Source organism: Mustelus asterias, chromosome 11, assembly GCF_964213995.1.
Source record: "Mustelus asterias chromosome 11, sMusAst1.hap1.1, whole genome shotgun sequence".
NCBI classification, from domain to species: Eukaryota; Metazoa; Chordata; class Chondrichthyes; order Carcharhiniformes; family Triakidae; genus Mustelus; species Mustelus asterias.
The window spans coordinates 45102624-45127467 of record NC_135811.1 but is presented as its reverse complement, the minus strand read 5'-3'; the positions used below and the strand labels follow the sequence as shown (position 1 = coordinate 45127467).

The 24844-nt window shown below is 40.6% G+C and overlaps 2 protein-coding genes across 14 annotated transcripts in view; one reads left to right on the top strand and one right to left on the bottom strand.

Annotated features, from left to right (window-relative positions):
- The window catches only part of marchf5 (membrane-associated ring finger (C3HC4) 5), a 105069-nt gene extending 83637 nt beyond the window's left edge, over window positions 1-21432 (bottom strand). Inside the window, exons 1-3 of one of the 4 annotated variants that reach the window (XM_078223512.1) lie at window positions 21384-21432; window positions 20695-20799; window positions 19876-19947 (exon numbers count right to left, since the gene is read on the bottom strand). In XM_078223512.1, the coding sequence (XP_078079638.1) occupies window positions 19876-19947; window positions 20695-20759 (137 nt within the window). In that variant the 5' untranslated portion in view covers window positions 20760-20799; window positions 21384-21432. Of the gene's footprint in view, window positions 1-19223; window positions 19704-19875; window positions 19948-20694; window positions 20848-21383 lie in introns of those variants that run through there. The other 3 variants (XM_078223513.1, XM_078223514.1, XM_078223515.1) reach the window with 3 other exon arrangements.
- Window positions 19919-24844, top strand: part of cpeb3 (cytoplasmic polyadenylation element binding protein 3) — a 100726-nt gene continuing 95800 nt past the window's right edge. For 2 of the 10 annotated variants that reach the window (XM_078223509.1, XM_078223503.1), the window contains exons 1-2: window positions 21436-21557; window positions 22022-22791. In XM_078223509.1, coding sequence (XP_078079635.1) covers window positions 21524-21557; window positions 22022-22791 — 804 coding nt within the window. In that variant the 5' untranslated portion in view covers window positions 21436-21523. Of the gene's footprint in view, window positions 20056-21310; window positions 21397-21427; window positions 21558-21662; window positions 21796-22021; window positions 22792-24844 lie in introns of those variants that run through there. The other 8 variants (XM_078223511.1, XM_078223510.1, XM_078223506.1 and 5 more) reach the window with 7 other exon arrangements.

Here is a 24844-nt window from a genome sequence, read left to right as displayed (position 1 = left end):
TTCTTATAACATCAATAAGCCTCTTCAGTAGGTTTCTCAAGTGTTGAGATGGTCTCCTGCATAGGATCTACATTCTAGAGACAGATCAGGACCCCTTTCTCATATTGAAATGTGCACCTAATTTATTTTATTTGCCATAAAGATTGCTTCAATACCATTGCAGCTTCCTCAAAGATACTGAGTCATCAAACACAGGCTAACTCTTCACTTCGATCCTGGATTTTGCTGTGTGTGATTTGATTGGTGCATTTAGCCACATTGGAATGATAATAACAGTGGATGAGTAATTCATTAGTTGTGAAGCATCCAGAAAATTCTGGATACACAACTGTCATATAAGTAGATTTTATTTCATGTTTACATGATGTGAAGCTTCACAAAAAATTTAACTGAAACAGGGTTGCTGCTGCTATTTTGATAGCTGAAATGGTATTACAATTCGTTTGCTATATAGCAGTGAAGCAAAAAAAACATGAACCCTAATCACCAATTTCTAACCAAGAAATTGACAAACACAAGAAACATTAAAGTTTGGGGTTTTACTGCACGATAGTTAATTGATTGCCAAGTGTTTTCAAACAGTGGATCTCTCTTTATATAAACCGAGCTAAAAATAACATAGCACCCCGAAAGTCCACATTTTGCAGAAAGTAGTGAGGCGATCAATGCTCATCATTAGGAAGGAGTAAATCGGATAGCAACATCTGACACCAGCACAAGCACAGTCAGACACAAAAATCAGGGAAAGTGTTTTCTGAATGGCCCTGCTCCTTCAAGAGTTTTACTACAACAGTATCTCACCAAAAGACTCAGCACTGAAACCCATGAATGGGATGAAGCATCAGTACTTATGCCAATAAAGTGTTGTCTATTCAAGAGTATGTGAAATTTTAAAATGTGTGATGAACCTTACTGCCAAACAACCTTTCTGGCACATCCTTAGAAGTACCTCGTTCCATTTCTTCAAATTTTATTTATTGATTGTGTTGAAAAATATTGATCATTTGAGTAATTTATATGTGCATTGTGTGTGTTAGGAATAAGGTACACATTTAAAGTTTACTTTGTGTTTTTGTATTTGGTGCTAAGAAAAAGTTAAAACTTCATTTTGGTTTAACATGTCTACAGTTTAGTTTCACTTCAAATTTTGCTTCCATTGTACTTGAGGCTTTACAACAGAAAAACAATTGCAGGTTTTTTTGGGAAAAAAAGCAGTTGCTTAACAACCAGAGGCCCACACTGAAAAGCAGAGGCAGTTAAGGGTTCAGTTGGAACCAGGTAACCCAAGAATCAAGAAGTTCCTCCCCCCCCCCCTCCCCCCCGATAGAAACTGCCAGTATGGGCAGGATAATAAAGTAATGGCAGAAGGCAAGTTCCAGAAGCTAAATAACAAAGTTCCAGAAACCAGGGAATGAAAAGAGTCATCCCAGGAAGACTGAAGTCAAAGGGACAAAGAATCAGAATCTGAACAAGGTGCTATACACTAAATGAATGGAGTAGAGAGAGGCTCCCAGTAAAAGGCAGAGCTGCAAGTACAGACCTGGAAACATTGGTCTAGCAAGAGCCAGACATCTGAGGTTGTCCTAATGTTGGTGATAACACGCTACTGTGCAAAGGGACCTGGGGGTCCTTGTGCATGAGACCCAAAAACCCAGTCTGCAGGTGCAACAGGTGATCAAGAAGGCAAATGGGATGTTAGCCTATATCGCAAGGGGGATAGAATATAAAAGCAGAGATGTCTTGCTGCATCTGTACAGGGCATTGGTGAGGCCCCCGCAGCTGGAATACTGTGTGCAGTATTGGTCCCCTTATTTGCGGAAGGATATATTGGCCTTGGAGGGAGTGCAGAGACGGTTCACCAGGTTGATACCAGAGATGAGGGGTGTTGATTATGAGGAGAGACTGAGCAGATTGGGTTTGTATTCGTTGGAATTTAGAAGGTTGCAGGCGGATCTTATAGACCTATAAGATAATGAAGGGGCTGGATAGGGTAGAGGTGGAGAGATTCTTTCCACTTAGGAAGGAAGCTAGAACTAGAGGGCACAGCCTCAAAATAAAGGGGGGATCAGTTTAGGACAGAGTTGAGGAGGAACGTCTTCTCTCAGAGGGTGGTGAATCTCTGGAATTCTCTGCCCACTGAAGTGGTGGAGGCTACCTCATTGAATATCTTTAAATCACGGATAGATGGATTCCTGATCGGTAAGGGAATTAGGGGTTATAGGGATCAGGCAGGTAAGTGGAACTGATCCACTTCAGATCAGCCATGATCTTATTGAATGGCAGGGCAGGCTCGAGGGGCTAGATGGCCTACTCCTGCTCCTATTTCTTATGTTCTTATGATAACCTAATACAGCCTGTGAAGCAGTGGTGTTCTGTTGGCATGACTGGGTACCTGAGACATTGTGTGGAAAACTGAACTCACATAGTGATCCAGGGAAGAGGAATACCAAAAGGAAATTAAAATTCTGGATGTTGATCCTTGGTGAAGGCATCTGAAAGAAAGCCTCATGTGGGAGAAAATTCCAAAGTGTGTCCTTCGAGAGTGGTGATTGGAAGCCCTCATATGGAAGGGGGGGGGGGGGGGATTTGATGAGAAATCCACAGAAATTATATTAAGCTATCTGTAAGTTGGTTTCAGAGTGTGGGATATCTGATGACATTTTGGCTATTGGTTCAAATGGACTGTGACTAAGAACCTTAGAGCACAAGATATATTTTATAACTTGTGTTATCTTTACAAATCTGTATAAAGCTGTGAAGGTATAGTTGGGATGAAGGAGTAGTGTATTATATTAAACAGGAAAATGTTGGCTAAGTGTTTTATTGTTTTGTTAAAAGTTAATTAGCAGTCCTATGACTCACTCTGTTCATCAATTCTCTCAAAATAAAGTTACAATCTATCAAGCCAGGGTTCCACTCTGGAACCTGACCGCCCAGCAGTATCAGCTGAGATCATAAGTTGATAATGAATTTTTTTGAAATCTTGCTGATTTAGACTTAAATCTAGCAAGCATGATTAAATATGCAGATAATGAAAAAAGGCTGCATACTGCTGGAAGATATCAATGGCTTGTTCAGGTGGACAGAAAAATAGCAAATGGATTTCAATCCAGAGTTATGAGTGAATGCATACAAAGGAGGGGAAATAAGGTAAGACAATACAAAGTAAATGATAGGATTCTGAGAAACATAGAAGAACAGAAGGACCTGGAGCGCAAATCCACAGAAGCCTGAAGGTTGCAGGACAGATAAATAAGGTGGTTAATAAAGCATACAAGATATTTGCCTACATTTACATAAATATAATAGGGAGGTTATGCTAGAACTGTATAAAACACTAGTTAGACCTCAACAAGAATACTGCATACAGTTCTAGTTACCATATTATAAGAATTGAGAGATTGCAATAGAAATGGTAGAGGAGATTTACAAAGATCATACCACAAATGTTGAATGTTAGCTACGAAAAAAATATTTGGTTGGTTGGGGTTATTTTCTTTGGACCAGAAAAGGTTGATAGGAGATTTATTTTTAGGTTTTTAAAATTACAAGAGTCTAGATAGAGTGGATGGGCAGGATCTATTTCTGTTAGCAGAGGAATCAATAACCAGGGGACATAAATTTAATTTAATTAGTAGAAAGATTAGAGGAGAATTGAGGAGTAATATTTTCGCCAGAGGGTGGTGGGGGTCCAGAATTCATTGCTGAAAGGGGTGGAGAGGAGAGAAGAGAAAGGCAGAAACACTCATCACATTTAAAAAATACCTGTACATGCACCTGTAGTACTGAAGACCAATGAGCCAAAAGTGGGACTAGACGGAATTGCTTTTTGCAGCCAGCACTTTCAAAATGGCCCAAATGGTTTCCGTTTGCACTGTAAATTTTATATTTATGGAAAACCTTTTTTTGACAATTGCTCTCTCAATCACATCTTTCTTTCTCTCAATTTTGCTTTCTGCACATACTTTGGCATTAGATTAAACAATTTAATTTACACTTTCTTTAAATTCTGTGGATCTCAGTAAAAAAAATCTTCAATTTGGTTGGTATGGGAGACACATACACTGTTGCATGCCTTGTTTGCACAGCCTCCCCATACTCAGTTCATTCACTGCTAACTGCAAAATCAGGACCAAAGTTTCACTCACAACACAAACCTCGATTATTAATTATCAGAGGAATTAGTTTACACGAAAAATGGGATGCTTTTGGATCCAGTGCAGCTATTACTTGGGGATTAATATCGATCTTTGCTCTTCCTTGGACTCATGTAATTCACTCATCTGTATGTGCTGCTTTACACTAGCTGAATACCGAGAAGCTGGGCATTAACTGAATTTTTGTGCACTTACGCAGCAAATTAAATTTCTGATACCGAAGTTATACAACCACTTTCCATATTAATGTGCACTCAAAAAAAATCACTACGTTCAGGCACAAGTACAATTTAACTGCACAGTAAGTCACCAAGTATGTCTAGGTTGTATACACTAAAATTAGAATTAGTAAAATTAGATCAGCAATTAACTTGTTGAATAGGGGAGCAATCTTGAGAAGCCAAATAGCCTACTTCGGATCAGATTTTTTATACATACGTACAAGCTGTCACGTCAACATACTGAAGAGTCTAAAAGCCATGTTATTTAAGCAAGGTAAAGTGTGTTAAAGACAAAAATATGGAAGTTGTAAAACAAAGAACGCAGAGTAAACACTCAACTAGCCAAGAAAGAACAGGAGTAGAAAATGCAATGTATTCACTGACCATAAAGAAAGCACCCACCCCTTAAAATACGTTTCAAACTCTCCCCAGCTTAAACCATGTTATCTACTTCCACTGTCGCCCAGGACAGTCTCCATATATTCCAGTGGTTCCCAAAGGGTGCGGCGAGAGAGGATGGCAAGTGTGGCGGGAAGATTCAAGGACAATCAAAGAAACATTTAAACATGGATAGATATTTTTCCAAAGTGAGAGCAAGAGCATCAAGTGATGCTGAGGACGATCCAAGTCCACATTGTGATCCAGAATCGCCGTTCGAACAGAGTGCTGAAGAAGAGTCATTTAATTCTACACCAGTAGCAGGCCCAAGCAAACCTCCAAAAAAAAGAAAGTTTGTCGACAATGTATGGATAGCTATCTGAGTCTCGGTTTCACGTGGACTGGAGATTAAAATGTACCTCGGCCTATGTGTTTGATCTGTGGTGAGAAGCTTTCCAATTCCAATATGGTCCCAAGCAAGATGAAAAGTTGTCAAAACATGGAAATCTGGCAAACAAGGGTGTTCAATATTTTGAAAGGCTTTTGGAACAGCAGAAATGCCAACGATCATATTTCGAAAAACGAATGACAGTCTCAGATAAGATGTAGATTGTATCTTACCAAGTGGCTGAATTGATTGCTCAACAGACAAAACCACATACAATAGCTGAAAAATTGATTCAGCCTGCCTGCAGCTTGATTGTGAAAACTTTGTTTGGTGATGATGCTGAGCGAGAAGTTATCCTTTGTCTGATAATACAATTCGCAGAAAAATAGTTGATATGTCAGCTAATATTGAGAAGCGTGTTTCCGAAAGTAAGAATAATTCTAAATTTGCCATTCAAATTGAATCGACCGGCATTAGTGGAAAAGCAGTTGCTTGCCTATATCAGATTCATTCACAATGACGAAATAATCACACAGTTTCTATTTTGCAAGGAACTTGAAAAACATACCAGAGGACAAGATATTTTCCAAACCTTGTCGGAGTATTTGGAAAAAGTTCAGATTTCATGGGACTCTTGTATTGGAATTTGTACGGATGAAGCGCCATGTAGGATAGGGAATGTGAGAAGCTTGGCGGCACTCATCAAACAGAAAAATCCAGATGTAATATCAACTCACTGTTTTTTAACACAGAGGCGCATTAATCACCAAGACCCTTGTAGCTGATTTGAAGTTGGTTCTAGATCAGACTGTGCGCATTGTGAACTTCATCAAAGCAAAACCACTCAAGGCGTGGTTATTTGCTTAACTCTGGAAAGACATGGAATCAAAACATCAATGCCTAATTCTGCACTCGGAGGCTCACTGGATGTCCTGTGGAAAAGTTTTGAATCGGGTGTTGGAACTGAAGAACGAATCAAGAGAATTTTTGGAACAAGAAGGGAACCCATTGTACCACCAATTGGATGACAATGACTGGTGTGCAAAGCTGGCATATTTGGACAATATCTTTTCCCGGTTGAATGTGCTCAATGCCAGTATGCAAGGCCGTGATGACAATATCCTCACAACTACAGATAAACTAACTGCATTCAAAAAAAGCTTCAGCTCTGGCTCGGAAGAGCGATGCAACATAACCTCAAAATGTTCCCACTGGTAAAAAGTTTTAAAACAAGCAATGAATTGTACGGCCTCATACAGGAACATCTTGCAACACTGGTAGAAAAGATTGATCATTACTTCCCATCGTTATCTACAGAAAAATTTGACTGGGTTAATTCTTTGTGAATTCCAGCTGTTCAGGTCTGACATTGGATGAGGAGGAGGAAATGGCCTGCATTGAGTGATCGCACCTTGAAAAAGAAACACGGGAGTATGCCACTGGACTCTTTTTGGATATACAACCAGAAACAGTATCCACGCATCTCTTCAAGAGCATTAGCTATTCTTCTACAGTTCTCCACAACATATTGTTGTGAACTGGGATTTTCAGCTCTGACACATATCAAAGACCAGAAAAGAGAAAGGCTTCTTTGGGTTGATGAGGAGATGAGAGTTTGTCTCAAATTAGACCCAATATAAATGAGGTTACCTGACAAAAACAAGCTCACACCTCTCATTGAGTTTGTATACTTAAGGTTACATATGCAAGAGGTTCGTCTATAAGTATATTTTGGGAATGAATCATGTTTTTATGTAGCTGCATTGTTTTATACTTTCTGGATGTCCCATGATCATATTATAAAGTAATTGTGTTCTATGTTATGAATCAAGCACTGCTAGGAGTTGTTTTTTTTTGTTTTTGAATGTATTTCTTATCAATAAAAAATTCGGTGTGGTGCGAGCAAATTTTTATTCCAAAAGTGCAGCCCAGTGAAAAAAGTTTGGGAACCACTGATATATTCATTAATCTCAGAGTAAAGTAATGAAATTTGAGCTATCCGAGCCTCCTGAAGGATACCACATACCCACCCTAAGTCTTCAGTCAAGAGCAAGGAATAGCAGGCTTTCTACCATCTCATAACGAAGATGCCTCTAAAGGGAGGATCTTTACTGCCAGGTGACGAGAAATATAAACAGTACAAGGTATGGCTGCAATGTACACCAGTATCTTGTACAGTATAATTCATTCTCATCTCATGTCCTTCTCCTGCACTGTAGGATTCTATGATGAATTTATTAGCAGGGTAAATATGCACACTTAGCCCTTTGGCATCCATGCCCAAAATTTTGTCAGGAGTTTATTACAAGGAGGAGGAGAGATATTTTAGGGAAGGAAGTCCAAAGCTTACAATCTTTACAGTTTAAGGTAGTCATCAATGGTGGTGCAATTAAAATCAGGGATGACAGATACATGTGAGTGGATCTCCTATGATGTTGTTCACGGTAAATCAGACTGCCATAGTACAATGGCAGGATTGTTGCATAGTGAGCTGGTGTGGTCTCTCAAGCTTGATTGGCGTTCAGCATCCAGCTGAGTGTAGCTTTCCATCCCATTGCAAAGGGTAGTTGGGACTCTTCAGCCTTCACTACGGTCCATGTGGCAGAATATACAAAATGGAACATGAATAATCTAATCTAAGTCGGTGAAAATAAAACTTGTGTTTAAGAAAGAACTTAAGACATTAACATGGAATAAACATTTGAACATTAAAAAAACTACCTCGTGGCTTTCTCTACATCCTTAAAATTTATGGCGTAACTCTTGAAATTGAAACTAGCTCCACTAGCAGAAAATGCCATAAGCTTTCTGTTTTTCAAAAATAATTTAGGATGTTAACTCTTGTACTTCAGATAAAAAGCTGTCACAATATCATCAACAACTTGTATTTATATAGTGCCTTTTAATATTCAATGTGCTTCACAGAGGATTATAAAACAAAGTAAGGCACCGAGCCCCATAATGAGATATACGGATGGGATGGCCAAAAGCTTGGTCAGAGGGGGAGATTTTAAGAGGAGCATCTTAAAGGGAGGTGGTGAGGTAGAGAGATGAAGAAATTTAGGTAGTGAATTCCAGAGTTTAGGACCTAGTCAGTTGAAGGTAAGGCCATCCATGGTGGAATGATTAAAATCAAGGATGCTCAAGTGGTGAGAATTAGATGGACACATATCTTGGGTGTGAAGGCCATGAAATTACAAAGATAGGAAGGGCAATGACATGGAGGGATTTGAAAACACAAGAATTTTCAAGTCAAGGCATTGCTTAAGCTGGAGCCAGTGCAAGTCAGCAAGCACAAGGGTAATTAGGTGAATAGGATTTGAGCGAGTTAGGACATGGGCAGAGAGTTTTTCATGTTTACAGAAGGTAGAATATAGGAAGCCAACCAGCAGCACTTTAGAACACCAAGTGAAAAGCATACCTTTTCAATAACTTACAATCCATGGAGAAATTGACAGCAATGGAAATTCCAGTTTTGGTGATAGTTGCATGGCTGCTTTAATCATAAATACAGCCAGTTCAAATACCAACCCACACACTACTAAACTTTAAGCTCTTTGCATTCTTGGGTGGGTCACATGTCAAAGAAAACACATCCCCAAAAACCGTCAGCAAAAAAAATTCAATTATGATGCAAAAATCAACCAACTAAAGAATCCCAAGTCTTTGATGACAACAATGACTTGTGATTGACAACAGAAATTGTTCCTCAGAAATTTGAGGAACCATTTAATAAATTATCCCGCAACATTATGGGAATTGCTTTCAAATCAAGTTAACTTTAGAAGCCAAAAAGTAGATTATTGATACATATTGGTTAGAATTGTATCATCTCAAAAAACAAAATCACCAGTAGGTCACCATCTAGATATCAACATAATATTAGAATAGACCAGCAACCTTTGTGGTGTCGCTCATTATAGATTGTATCATTTTAAAATATCACTTCTTAAAATCAGCATTTTTAAAAATGGAGCATTGTACCAAGAAATGTATAATACATTATGTTGTTATCAAGTTTAGTGTGTAAAGTAATTTGTTTCTTCAAGGTAACAAGCTACAATTATCAAAGTTAACAGATATTCATTAGGTCATTGAAATTATTGTTCGATTGTGGAACTTTGCAAGTTAGAATGGTTGCATCAGCTTCAAGCTGGAGCTTAAAAATGCAAGCCAGAAGCACCAAGAATTTAAAGATTATTTTAGATTTATAACAAAGCGCAACATTAAAGTTCAATCCAGATGACGGTGAGCTAGAGTGCTGGCCATTGGCTATTCTATTATCAATGTTTCCATGAGAGAAACCCCACCCTTATCTGGGTGAGTTTTACCAGTTTTACTGGGCAAGTTTTACTCAACCAGATTAGTTACCTTTCTTGATTTGAAGGCAGTTTCCATAAGGGACAATTTAGGAACAATTGTAGTTCCTCAAATTTCTGAATGTTGTCCTGACTTCCAATCCCAGTGGCCCCTCGGTCCATTTGGCCAACGCATGGCTTTAAATCAAAACCATTTAAAAAGAGAGTTCACCAAGCTCTCTGACCGGGTTCTTGGTTAGCATTACAGCCACGTGTGCAAAAGGTACCTCCAGCAAGATTCACTGGAAAAGGCACCCTGTCTAATTTTCCTCTCCCAATTTCATAGAAGGTGCTATGGCCAATTTTCCTCTCCCCATTCAATAACTCAGGCCAATTGTACAGTCTGCACCTCAAACCACAACTGAGATCAGATAACTTTAACACAAAGGGAGTGAACAGAACAGGATTACAGCATAATTACAGTGGCAAAGAAGGCTATTTGGCCCATCAAGCCCATGCCAGTAAGAACAATTTAGCTTGTCCCACAACCCCACCCTTTGTCCATAACCCTGTAATTATTTTCCTTTCAGGTGCTTATCCTTTTGAAAGCCACAATTGAATCTGCCACCACCCTCTTTCAAGCAGTTCATCCCAGATTGTAACTATTTGCCATGTAAAATAAGCTTTTCCTCATGTTGCCTCTTGATTCTATTGCCAATTATTTCCAATCTTTAAGCCTTTCTGGTCTATGTGGTTCAGATATTCACAGAATAAATTCACTGAACTATCAGGAAACCATTACTTAAAATTAAAGTGACTTTGACAGCTTACTAAAAATACAGAATTTACTTCCTTTATGGAGAGCTTCCAGTAGTTTGCCACTTTTCTAGACTGCTGCAGTGATATTGCTGACAGGGACTGTCCTCATTCATTCAATAGTGACTCATAATAAGCAGCTGTGATTCTAAGTTAAAACCAACTTAACAGAGCATCCTCCAAAAGACCACGTCACTTGTTCTCCAGTGAATCTTTGCAATATTTTTTCATAATGAGTGTCACGTGGGATATACAAAGTGCGCCAGGGCGGTGAGAAAGATTAGAAGGTCTTAAACAGATTAAGAGATCAGCAAATAACAAAAGGAAATAGCAAGAAATTCTATAAGTACATAAGAAAAGTTAAAGGAGAGCGTAGGGAATCTAATTGTTGAGGATCAAGGCACACAGCTGAGACATAACTTGCAGATATTTTGCTGGAAGTAGAAAACTTGAATGTAGAGGATGTAGTACATTTGTTAGATATAACTACAGAAAAAAAATGACTGCAAGAAAAAAAGACAGCAGAACTCATGTCTCATTGGCATACACATTAAGCTGTTAAAAGTCAAGAGTTAGGAGCTTCAAACAACTTCACAATTCTCTTTAAACATTCAACTTGTGCAACTGGATGACTGGCTAACGGAACATCTTTATTCAAAAAGGGACAAGGGTGAAATGAACAACAATTGGAACACTTAGTATATTAGTTGTAGGCAAACTCTTAGAATCTATAATTGAGCTAAAATTACTGCAGTGAGCATTTAGAAATGCACACATTAATTAAGGCCAGCCATGATTTATATATTAAATGCAAGTTATGCTTTAAAAAACGTGCTTTGAAATGGCCAGTGGAATAAAGGATATGCAGTAGGTGTGGTGCACCTTAACCTTACAAGAGGCTCATTAGAAAGATTCAGGCATACAGTATGAGAAAAGATGAATGGCAGAGAGATATTGTCAGGATTGACAAAGTATTGGGATACACTAATTCCAACACATCATTTACAATATTTAGAGAATGTAGGATCACCGAAGAATGATGGAGACAAATGCTTAGTTCACCTTTGTTCTTGCTACGTAGCTAATTTGGACTTGGGTTAAGGGTGCACAAACTCCAAATGTGCAGATATTGACAGAGGACTGCAACAGACCTTGGGCAGACAGAAGGGTTGGGAAACAGTCAGATATAAAGCAGATAATTGAGAAGTGACATTTTGGCTGAAAAATAAAGTACATAAGCAATGGAAATAAGTTGAAGGGTGTGTAAAAACAGAGACTATAATTGTGACTGGAAATGCATAGCTATTTTAAGCATTATCAATAGGAGTAAGAGAAAATGTTGGAATTACTCAGCAGGTCTGGGCAGCATCTGTGAAAAGAGAAACAGAGTTAACATTTAACAAACCTGAAACCATGCAATTTGTGTGCTCCATTACAGAAAGAACATTACAACTACTGAGAATGCACAACACAGATTTACTGGGATGACACCAGGTAGTTTCTGAGAGACAGCAACTGAACTTCACACCTCCAATTATTGAAATCATTGTTAATAACGTTTGGTGGATATTTATTGTCCAGTTGATAATGATACCAAAACTATTAAGAGTGTTTGACAAGGATAATTTTTAGAAATATATATTCAATCATGGGACGTGGGCTAGGCCAGCATTTACTGCCTAACTCTAAATACCCTCGAGAAGGTGGTGGTGTGCTCTCTTCTTGAGCCACAGCAGTCCATAGGTAGGAATATCCACAGTGCTGTTAGGAAGGGAGCTCCAGGATTTTGACCCAGTGACAGTGAAGGAATGAGGATATAGTTTTAAGTCAGGACAGTGTGCAACTTGGAGGGGAACTAGCTGGTATTAGTGTTCCCATGTATCTGTTGCCCTTGCCCTTCTAGGTGCTTGAGGTCTGGGGATTGGGGGGAGGGGGGGTTAAATCCCTTTGTAGCCAATTGTAGGGCAAAAATAGATAAGGTATGGAAGTAGGTCACCTTATAGATGACAGTACCAAACTAGATCTTTTTAAAACAAAAAGTATTGTATACGGAACCTCTATCCTAGTGCTCCTAAATATTAACTTGCTACCATTTAAAATACTTTGCATCTTCTTTGTTCCTAATACTTCTGCAACATTAAAAGATTCCACTTAAATCCCAGTTTAATTTCACTGAGAATCTTGTTCCAAACTTAGTACAATATTTTCAGAACATGTTTATAACAATCATTTTAATGAAGAACCAAAGTCATGGTATAAATAATAAGAATTTTTCAGAACACATCTTCATTTGGTCTATCAAGCATTTGCTAGCTCTCTGAAAGAGCTATCCACTTTCTCTGCCCTTTTCAAACACTTAACTTTTCTTCTATTGATTCAACCATCACTATTTCTGATCTGGGTATGGGATGTCCAGTACAAGGACACTGAGCATCCTGGAGGAAAATTGCTTATCAATAGAGCAAAGGGGAGAGTTCATATATTTTTTTAAAGTGTCTTCACTACCAATAGAAAAGGTGAGGATGAGCAGTGGGGTTATTTTTTGATTGCTCTAACCAACAGATCACAAACGATGAATTGAATGAATTGCCCTTTACTGTGCTATTAAATCCTACAGATCAAAGCTTCAACCAATGGCTTTCTGTAACTGACCAAAAGAAGATGTGATAGCTGTGGGGTGAGACAACATGGCTCCCCTCATTGCTATAGAAGCTAGTAACTCAGCCTATAGAAAATCACAAGTAATTTCCTACGCAATCATTTCAGTGTAGAACCGCACAATCATGCTCAAACTGCCCAACCAGAAAACAGGAATAATCTGACCTTGATTGAAAAATAAACATTTAAATACAGTTATATGTTGCTTACATCCTTGGAATGTCCCAAAACACTTCACAACCAATTAATTGCGACGTGTATTCATTCTTGTTGCATAGGCAAACACTGCAACCAATATGCATACAAGGAACCATGAACAATAAATTACATTGGTCAATCGGTTTTGTAATTTGCGTGTATTTAGTTTCTAAATATGGAAAAACATGATTTTTTTGCTGTGGAATTGTGAAAGTCAAAAATCTGTTGTCACGATTGTGTGCAAGTAGTACTAGAAACAAAATTTTCGAAACAAGTGCTCAACAGTCAGATCATCCTCTGGTATATGAAACATTTCTTCATGACATAACTTACTGAAGAGAGTTACCACATATATAATGAGCATTGCATTCTACTGTACCCAACTCTGCTGAGCCAGTCACGTGCTTAGGGTGCCAGACTCTCGACTACCAAAGCAAATCTTCTTCGCCCAGCTCAAGGAAGGCACCCAACAAGAGGACGGCAAAGGAAGTGCTTTGAAAATACCCTCAAGGCTCACCTCAAGAAATGCAACATAGATGCCAACACCTGGGAGGCCTTTGCTTAGAAGAGACCTACTTGGAAGAACCTCCTGTTTGAAGGGACACAATTCTTCAAGAACACCAGACGGCAAGGGAAGGTCTGGAAAAGGAGCCTGGGAAAGGAATGCCCGAGATCTCAAGTCCAAGAACTAATTTCACCTTCCATACAGGTCGGAGATGCGGTTCTAGGATCAGGCTCATCAGCCACACAAGGACCTACAGAACTGATGGCCAGTGACATGGAGTTTCTCAGGTGGACAATCATACTCATTAATGAGTGATCGCCAAAAAGACTAAAAAATTTATTTCTATGGTGTATAATTTATTGGAACACAAGATTCCCAAAAAGCTAAGAATCAAATGTAATTATGGAAACAAATCTACAAATCTATTTTAAAGTGTAAATTAACAGCAAAAGCACTCATGTTTAACCCTCATCATAAATATAAATGTAGGAAATAATGTTTCCCCAAGTATGAAGAAGGTAATGCTCCCCCAGACAGATACAAAATTACACTGGACAGTAGGAATTGTTTACATTTTTTAAATTACCAGTTCCCAGCATACAACCTCCAGCAGAGGCGGCAGAGAGACTTCACCGAGGAGCAATCTGGGAGAAGTCGCCGCAGTCACCCTGACTGTATAGTGGGTAGATGAAGGACTGGTATCTTTGTGCTCGGTGTGGCAGGCCAGGAACGTTTACAGTGCCCAGTGTCAGCATGTGTGCAGGATGTGTCTCCAGTTGCAGTTCCTGGAAGCCTGCATTTCAGAGCTGGAGCGGTGGCTGAGGACACTGAGGAGCATCCGCAAGGCGGAGTGTATCGTGGGAGTGCAAACAGCCAGTGGTCATAGTACACATTGGTACAAACAACATCGGTGAAAAAAGGGATGAGATCCTACAAACAGAGTATAAGGAGCTAGGAAGTCAGCTGAAGAGTAGGACCTCAAAAGGTACTGATCTCAGGATTACTACCTATGCCACATGCTAGTCAGAGTAGAAATAGTAGGATACATAGGATAAATACGTGGCTGAAAAGATGGTGTGAGGGGAAGGGTTTCAGATTCCCAGAGCATTGGGACCAGTTCTTGGGGAGGTGTTCTGCTTACACCTGGGCAGGATCAGGACTGATGTCTTTGGGGGGTACTTGCTAGATTAGTTGGGGAGGATTTAAACTAATATGCCAGGGGATGGGAACCTTTGCAAGGATTCAGAGCAGGAAAAATTAAGAACAAGAGGAAAAGACAGTAAGGAGAAAAGTGATAGGCAGAGAAATCAAGGGCCAGAGTCAGATAAGGACCAACATAAAAATATAGTAGGAAAGGGAAAAGAAATATTGAAAGTGTCCACCTTAACGTTTTGTACCTGAATGCTCGGAGCATTCAAAACAAAATGGATGAATTAATTGCACAGATAGATGTAAAGGGGTATGATGTAGTTGGCATTACGGAGGCGTGGCTCCAAGGTGAGCAAGGATGGTAACTAAACATTGAGCGCTATTCAGTGTTTAGGAAGGACAGATGGAAAGGAAAAGATGGTGCTTTTAGGACTGAGGTGAGGAGAAATTTCTTCACCCAGAGAGTGGTGTGTGTGTGCGGAATTCAGAGTTGCATTGTTGATTAAATATGATAATTGATACGATATTGAGGAAAGATATTATTATAGATTATGTGGAATCTGTATGGGTCAAGTTGAGAAACCAAAAGCGGCAAAAAACATTGGTGGGGGTGATAAACAGACAACCAAACTGTAGTGGTAATGTTGGGAAAAGCATTAGACAGGAAATCAGAAATGCATGTGTTAAAGGAACATCTGAGATCATGGGTGACTATAATCTGCATATAGATTGGGAGAGTCAAATTAGTCACAGTGCAATAGCGGAGGAATTTCTGGAGTGCATACGGGATGGTTTTCTGGAACAATACGTTGAGGAACCAATAAGGGGGCGGGCCATCTTGGACTAGGTGTTGTGCAGCGAGAAAGGATTAGTTGGCAATCTAGTTGAGAGAACACCCTTGGGGATGAGTGATCATAATATGGTAGAATTCTTTGTTAAGGTGGACAATGATGTAGTTGATTCTGAGACCAGGGTCCCGAATCTCAATAAAGGTAACTATGATGGTAAGAGGCATGAAATGGCCATGATGGACTGGGAAACAAAAAAAGAAGTTTATTTATTAGTCACAAGTAGGCTTACATTAACACTGCAATGAAGTTACTGTGAAAATCCCCTATTTGCCACACTCCGGCACCTATTCGGGTACACTGAGGGAGAATTTAGCATGGCCAATGCACCTAACCAGCATGTCTTTCGGACTATGGGAGGAAACCGGAGCACCCAGAGGAAACTTACGCAGACATGTGGGGAACATTCAAACTCAACACAGACAGTGATCCATGCCAGGAATTGAACCTGAGTCCCTGACGCTGTGAGGCAGCAGTGCTAACCACTGCGCCACCATGTTACTGAAAGGAAAGATGTGGAGATGCCGGCGTTGGACTGGGGTAAACACAGTAAGAAGTTTAACAACACCAGGTTAAAGTCCAACAGGTTTATTTGGTAGCAAAAGCCACACAAGCTTTCGAGGCTCTGAGCCCCTTCTTCAGGTGAGTGGGAATTCTGTTCACAAACAGAACTTATAAGACACAGACTCAATTTACATGAATAATGGTTGGAATGCGAATACTTACAACTAATCCAGTCTTTAAGAAACAAAACAATGGGAGTGGGGAGAGCATCAAGACAGCCTGTCTTGATGCTCTCCCCACTCCCATTGTTTTGTTTCTTAAAGACTGGATTAGTTGTAAGTATTCGCATTCCAACCATTATTCATGTAAATTGAGTCTGTGTCTTATAAGTTCTGTTTGTGAACAGAATTCCCACTCACCTGAAGAAGGGGCTCAGAGCCTCGAAAGCTTGTGTGGCTTTTGCTACCAAATAAACCTGTTGGACTTTAACCTGGTGTTGTTAAACTTCTTACTGAAAGGAAAGACAGTGGACAGGCAATGACTGGCATTTAAAAAACGAATAGGTGAACTCCAGAAGTTGTTTATTCCTGTTTGGGCGCAAGACTGGTAAGTGAATTGTGGCCAAACCATGGCTTACAAGGGAAATTAGAGATAGTATCAGATTCAAGAAAGAAGCATACAAATTGGCAAGAAAAAGCAATAGGTCTGAGGATTGGGAGCAGCTTAAAATTCAGCAAAGGAGGACCAAGGGATTGATTAAGAAAGGAAAACTAGAGTATGAAAATAAGTTGGCGGGGAACATAAAAACTGTAAAAGTTCCTATAGATATGTAAAGAGAAAAGGATTGATAAAAATCAATTTAGGCCCCTTATAGGGAGAAGCGGGAGAATTCATAACGGGGAATAAATAAATGGCTGAGGCATTAAATTTGAACTTTGCGTCAATCTTCACAAAGGAAGACATGAATAATGCACCAGAAGTGCTGAAAGAAACATGTTTTAGTGAGGAGCTGAAGGAAATCAGCAATAGTGGAGGAATGGTTTTGGAGAAGTTGATGGGATTGAAAGTGGATAAATCCCCAGGTCCTGATAATCTTCATCCCAGAGTACTTAAGGAAGTGACCCTGGAAATAGTAGATCCATTGGTTGTTATTTTCCAAAATTCTTTGGTCTCTGGAATAGTTCCTACAGATTGGAGGGCAACTAACGTAAGCCCGCTATTCAAAAAAGGTAGGTAGAGAGAAAACATGGAACTATAGACCAGTGAGGCTAACATCGGTACTGAGGTTGCCAGAGTCTATTATCAAGGATTTCATAACTCGGCATTTGGAAGACATTGGTATAATCAGACAAAATCAGCATGGATTTACAAAAAGGAAATCATGCTTGACGAATCAATTGGAATTTTTTGAGGATGTAACTAGTCGAGTTGACCGAGAACCAGTGGATGTGGTTTTAGATTTGCAGAAGGCTTTTGACAAGGTCTCACATAACAGACTATGTAAAGTTAAGCACATGGGATTGCAGGTAATGTCTTGAGATGGATAGAAAGTTGGTTAGCAGATAGGAAGTAAAGAGTTGGCATAAATGGGTCTTTTTCTGATTGGCAGTCAGTGACTAGTGGCATTCTGCAGGGATCTGTGCTAGGCCCTGACTATTCACATTATATATTAATGATTTGCAAGAGGAAACTGAATGTATTATCTCCAGATTTGCAGATGATATAAAGTTGGGTGGGAGGGTGAACTGTGAGGAGGATGCAGAGATGCTTCAGCATGATTTGGACTGGCTGAGTGAGAGCATTTGTATGGCAGATGCCGTATAACGTGGATAAATGTAAGGTTACCTACTAATAATAGGAAGACAGATTACTATTTGAATGGGTGTAAATTGAGAGCGGTGGATACTCAACGAGACCTTGGAGTCCTTGTGCATCAGTCACTGAAAGGCAGCAAATGGTATGTTGGCTTTCATTGCAAGAGGATTTGGGTATAGGGATAGGGATGTTTTGCTGCAATCGTATAGGGCGTTGGTGAGGCCACATCGGGAGTAGTGTGTGCAATTTTGGTGTCCTTATCTGAGGAAATAGGTCCCTGCTTTGGAGGAGTACAACAAAGGTTTACCAGGGTGATTCCTGGGATGACAGGTCTATCATATGAGGAGTGACTAAATCGGTTAGGATTATATTCACTGGAGTTTGAGTGAAAGGCGATCTCATTAGAAACTTCTAAAATTCTAACAGGGTAGATTCAGAAAGAATGTTCCTGATTGGGGGGGCAGGGGGAGAGAGTCTAGAAATGGGGGTCATAGTTTGAGGACAAGGGGTAAACCATTTAGGCTGAGGTGAGAAGAAATTTCTTCATCCAGATGGTGGTGTGCGTGTAGAATTCACTAGGCCAAAATGTTGTCTAATTTCAAGAAAAAATTAGATATAGCTGTTGCGGCTAAAGAAATCAAGAGATACAGAGGGGAAAATCAGGATATTGAATATGATCAGCCATGATCAAAATGAATGGTGGAGCAGGCTCAAAGGGCCTACTCCTGCTTATAGTTTTTATGTTTCTAACCTAGTATTCGGCCAAGAGCTGATTTTAAAATTATAATCCAAATATTAAATCTAATTTTCTTTACGTTGCTTATAACGTTTTGATCAAACAATGCTTATAAAATTCAAAATATAAATATGAATTTCCAGCATTCCCAGGTTTTGTCCATGAGCAAAGCTAGGAGCGACGAGTAAACCAAAAAAAACTTCCAAAATCAAAGGCACTGCATTAACCAGGGTACATCCATCCATCACTTAGTCCCAATGCCTCCCAATCCCCGAGTAGAATAGAATCCCTCCAGAGCAGAAAAGGCCATTCAGCCCATTGAATCTACACCGACTCTGTCAGAGTATCTTACCCAGCCCCTATTCCTCCGCCCTATCCCAATAACCCCACACATTTACCTCGGCTCATCCCTGACCGAATCCGTGCATAAGATCTCTTCGGGGGGGGGGGGGGGGGGGGATGCCAGTGAATGCACCGTAACGGAGTTTGACAAAGCCCGGGGGTCGCTCACGGGGGGGGGGGGGGACACTGGTTAGCAGCTCCTGTACTCACCGATCAAGCGGCTGCGCCGGGACCGCCGTGAGATCCGTGCTGCTCGACATTGTCCAGGGAATCCGCGCTCTCCTCCCCTCCGCCTTCTTCCAGTCGCCTTGACCCCCCCGTTTTACACGGGGAGGTTCATGTAAAGGCTGGAGAGCTAGGCCCTCTCTTCGCGGCCTAGACCACACGGCGGTCCACTTCGGCGGGGGGGGGGCTGCCTCGGCGAAGAGAAAGCGAAGCCGCTGGCTGCGAGCAAAGCTGGGGGCTGGGCTGAGGAGACCGCGTCAGCACGGCCGCTCTGAACCGACAGCCGCGGGGGGCTAACACCCATTAAACTTGTTGGGTTTTTTTTGGGCGGGGGCTCCCCTCTATGGAAAGGAGCCGATTTAAATTTTTTGGGAGGAGGGGGGGCGTGATTTAAAATAAAACGGTGTGTTTGTTCCCCGACACCATTTACCACTTCCGAGCCGCGGCCTCCATTCACTGTGAGGTAATAATAGCCCGGGGCCAACCGGAAGTGCGCTCTCTGCGGGCGGAAGCCAGTCCCGCAGGGCACGCCGGGAGATGTAGTTCCATCGCCGCCCTCGCCCTTCCCGGGACGGCGCAGGCGCAGCGCGGCCGGGACTGCATTGCCCGCCATGCACCGCTCCGCAGCAGCATCTACCTGTGCGCGCGCAGGCGCGGGATTCCTCCCCTCCCCTCGTTCACAGGCTCAGCTTTGCTCTCTCTGTGGCTGCTTTTGGGATGAAAAAAAAGCCTTTGGAAGTTTGCATTGCGCACCAGAAAAGAATTAGCACTTTTTCCCCCTTCACCCCCCCCCCCCACCAAACTATTTCACACTAAGGTAACACTTTTTTTCCTCTGGGTTGTCAGGAAAAGACGGTGAAAGGGGGTTGTTTAAAAATCCAAGATTGATTTTCAAGGATGGAACATTTTATTATCAATTCTTAGGGAGGGCGGTTGTGAGCCAGATGCGAGGAGTCAGGCGAGAATTTTAAGTGCTGTTATACATTTTGTTAATTCCCCACTGTGCTAACATAATAAATCAATCATGTCATTAGGTGGCATTGATAAAACATACGATTCTTATGACCTTGGCCATCGCAAGGGCCCAAATTGACCTTTTCCATTCTAAATCAATGCTGCATAACAGCTTACCAGTCGGGCAAATAAAGGAGGATGTTATCACCGGTTAATATATTTAATATTTCTTTATGTAATTTGTTTAGATTGGTCGATTGATTTAAATTAGTGTTTGAATTGACATTTAATTATTAAGCTGAGCCGTTTTGTTTTCCTGATTTTGTTTTGGCCAGAAAAACAGCATTGTTTGATTCTATGTTTAGATAACAGTGCATTCTTTGATAGTGCGTTTGGAATTTACGCCCTTCGATTTTCCAGAAACCCATTTTTGTTTTTCGCGTACGGTGCTTTAAAAATACATTTTATGGACAGAATACTCGATTTCGCAGTGAACGCTCACCTCTCTCGCTTGTTTTTCTTTTGGGTTCTCAATGTTGCCGTATAGAAACGAACCTGGCAACACATGACATGGATGTGGATGCGAGTTGACAATGACCTTGAGGGTCTGGGTTTGGTGACAATAGAATTAATTGCGTTGTTAAAAATACACGTGCAAACCTAACATATGTTAACCTGGGTGCACTGCAATGTGATTGTTGGTCTGCATGACTGTCAGATTAAAAGGCTCGAGTCGAATTCGTTACATGCGGATCATAAAACGATTTACAGTATTGCAGATGTCACTTTGGTGACAGGCTTTTATCCTTAATTTGTCTGCAGAAAGTAAAACTAGGAGTTGTCCAATCGTCGTTTGGCTTACAATAACATGCAAACCAAGGAGCCATTTTATAAAATAAACCATTAGTTGCTGTGGATAAATGGCGTAAATATACCGCACGATAAAACAGCAATAGGCAAGAGCTTTTGGGGGTATTTTAAGATGTCATTGCGCTCGGCACTAGAGACATAATTCGTGTCAACAATATTGCAGACGCGAAAAAATAGACAAGGTCACAAGTTACGTGTCAAATATGCCTCGTCAAGGATGGTTTAGCCCTCCCGTCATATTAAGCTTGTGTTTTAAATCAATCGCCTGCTCATTTTAACGTTCGAAGATAATTTCATGCAGAAGAAAAGGTTCCTGTTTACTTAAATTAAGCAGGTTGTTGTTTGTTGATTCCTTCACCACCCCTCTTCGGGACTGAATAAAATGCAGTATGGAGCCAGAGCTGTAACACCCAGATATTTGTTTTACATTGAGTGGCCAAAAACAAATAGCATCGGTTTGGATGAGCCGCGACTGTAAATGTAATCCTGGAACTTGTAATTATTATTTTTTTTAATTAAAATGTATTTTAACCTTCTGAAGGACGCAGCACTATTTATTGACGTATGCAAATTAGCAAAGGGCTTTGAAAGCTCCTGAACAGGAACAAGAATCAGTTTCACATTGCGGGTGAGAGCTGAAGTTCCGGTGTAAAGAAAGACGTGGCGAAATTGGTGAATATCTGTTCCCGCATCCCAAATCTCTCATTCTGAGGGGGAACCAGAACACGAAAGGGTGAAGCTACTACTCATTCTTTAAAAAAGAGAAGAATTGAACATTGCCTTTCCTCCACACAAACCCCCCCCCCCCCAATCCTCCATCCCGCTGCCCCCACCCCTCTGCTAAATGGGGGATTACAGATTTGCTTTACAGTCACCTAGCAATGATACAGGATTTTCACCAGCGGTCAAGTACCAGAACACAGCTAATAACGCGTCTTTGTTTTTTTCCCCTGTTTCAGCTCCGCAAACCATGCAGGATGATTTACTGATGGACAAAAGCAACCCCCAGCAGCTTTCACCAAGGTCAGAGCAAAGCACCGAAGCCGCAGAAACTCCCAAGTCAGAAGAGAGCTCCGTGAGTATAAACACCCAGGTTCCTGCCCAGAATAAAGAGAAAGCCCAGATGGAGTCGCCAATTTTGCCCGGCCTGAGCTTTCAACCCCAGGAGCCCGGCACCTCCTTGTCCCCCTCGTTCAGTACGTGGTCGACCGGCACCACCAACACCGTAGATGATAGTTTTTTCCAAGGGATCCCGCCCGTCAACGGGACGATGCTGTTCCAGAATTTCACTCACGTCAACCCGGTTTTCGGTGGCACTTTCTCGCCCCAGATCGGCTTGGCTCAACAGACGCAGCACCACCAACAAGCCCAGCAGCAGCAACAGCAGAGGAGATCGCCAGTCAGCCCACAAGCTCCCTTCGCCCAACGCAGCGCCTACAACCACCAGCCCATCATGACAAGCAAGCCCTCCTCGGCTTGGAACAACCATCAGAACACGACCTGGAGCACAGCCCCCAACCCTTGGAGCGGGCTGCAAGCCAGGGATCCCCGGCGAGCCGTAGGGGTGCCATCCCCCCTCAACCCCATCTCTCCGCTCAAGAAACCCTTTTCCAGCAACGTGATCGCCCCCCCAAAATTCCCTCGAACTGCACCCACACTAACTCCCAAGTCTTGGATGGACGACAACGCCTTTAGGACGGACAACAGCAACGGCATGTTGCAATTTCAGGTACAGTAATCCGACCTCGAATATTTCATTCATATCAAATGTACAAAAGACGCAGTAGGAAATGACCTTCACAGTCATATTGTATGTGCCATCTTTAATAGGACATGACATTGCAGTGAAAACATCACATCTGGTATTTTCAGCTCGCTAATTGTACAGTTCAGTCGATCAGAATGAAATATAATGTCCTTGTCACTCTCCAACACCAAGAATCTCCTCGAACACCCCAACATGCTCCCCAACCCCCTCTCAAAATGGATATTGGCTGAAAACAGTGGGCCCTGCTGTCCTCAATATGGCTTAATTTAGACAGCATTTCCCTTGTGCTCCTATATAATGTTTTGCTTCAATATCAAAATTGGGCTTTCCCTGTTGTTATTCACTGGCTAATTGGAAGTATATTCAACTGGATTTACATTATGATTTAAAGAAACAGGAGATGGGCTGTCTATATTTAGAATAATTAACTATAAACATGGTGGTCATCTAGCAGGTCTCCACAGCGATCAGCAAAGGGTATATTTATCTAATATTTATCTAATTGTTAAATTTAGCATTGGAATCACTTGCCCTTCATCTTTTTAAGGCCACTTTGTTTGGGCAATTGTTTTGACGTCAAACATAGAGGTGGAGCAAAATGTCATCGTCATATACTATTCCAATTGCTTTAAAGCAAAAATGTGCAGTCATTTTTATGGTACACATGTCGTATTTACTGTAAATATTTGCTTAGTAGGAAGAAAACTTGTTCAGCATTAAACTGGGCTTTTAAAATATGGTCCCTGTATCTTTCCAATTTTATTATTGGAGTTGCGTACATTGTGCTGTTGTATATGTAGCAATTTCCAGCTTACTGTGTTTTAATTTTTAAAAGGTAGGACAAATTCCTTTAGTATAAATAATTACATTATAGAGAACCAGTCTTGAAATTAATGGCAAATTGCTGAGAGATTGACAACCTGCACTATTGTGCAGAATCTGAACAAATAAATCAGATTCTGCTTTGCATATACTAGTTAATGGCGTACGCAGCAGGGAAAGAACAATTTAAGTGCCCCCGGGGATCTGATATTATATGAATATATCCAAATAATCCTCGTAAATAAAATCAATAATCACCACTTTGGAGAGAATTGCGGTTAAAATGTAATCTATTGATAAAGCACATTCTTAATTCCATTAACATATGTTTCATGGCTTGCATGTGATTTTTGTGATTCAACAGAATGCTAAGCAACCATTGAATTTAATATGTTCAGTGTTATTCTCATTAAAAATCAGTCTGCAAACATTGGAAATAAAAGGTTTAGCAATATTCAGTTTCACAGTAGCAAACACTGAATTAAGGCTGATAACAGCTCAAATGTTCTCTGGTGCTGGATTTTGTTATGTATGTGACCTTGATAAATTATCTCAATGGTTATCACCTTCGCTATATTCTATATCAGGGTCACCTGAAATGCAAGTCATGGTTGCATTTTTCGCTGAGAATTGCACATCAGTAAGTGGTGTTAAACCATATGTGTTGATGTACTAAGCCAGTTCTTTCAGTGATGTGAAATGGAGGATGAGGAAATGGAGACCATGTATCATTGTTACAGTTGCATGGAAGTTTACCACATGCTGATTAATTTTTGTAATCAAATGCGTTGCAAGGTCTAGTTTGCTGTTTTGTATTCACCTTTGGTAATCCATTCTCCAATTAAAACCTACATATTATGATGTGTTGAAATGTATCTATAATATTGTGTAAAATTAGGCAACTTCAGTTACTGAAATAATAATTAAATGTCATATTTATAATGTAATAGATGTGGAGTTAACCTAAGGCTGAAATTATTTTAATAGAGCATTTTCCTAATAAATAGGACTGTATAATTTGGGACCTTTAGTGCAATACTGTTCGTCTTGGAACTGGAACTGAATGACGAGATTAAATTAGATATGTTGTCCGTAATGTGTTGAATCAGTTTGTCAGTTTTTGGTTGGTAGTATTTGATTGGTCTAACCTAAGTCTGTTCACAAATGGATATTCTTAATGCATCTGATAAGC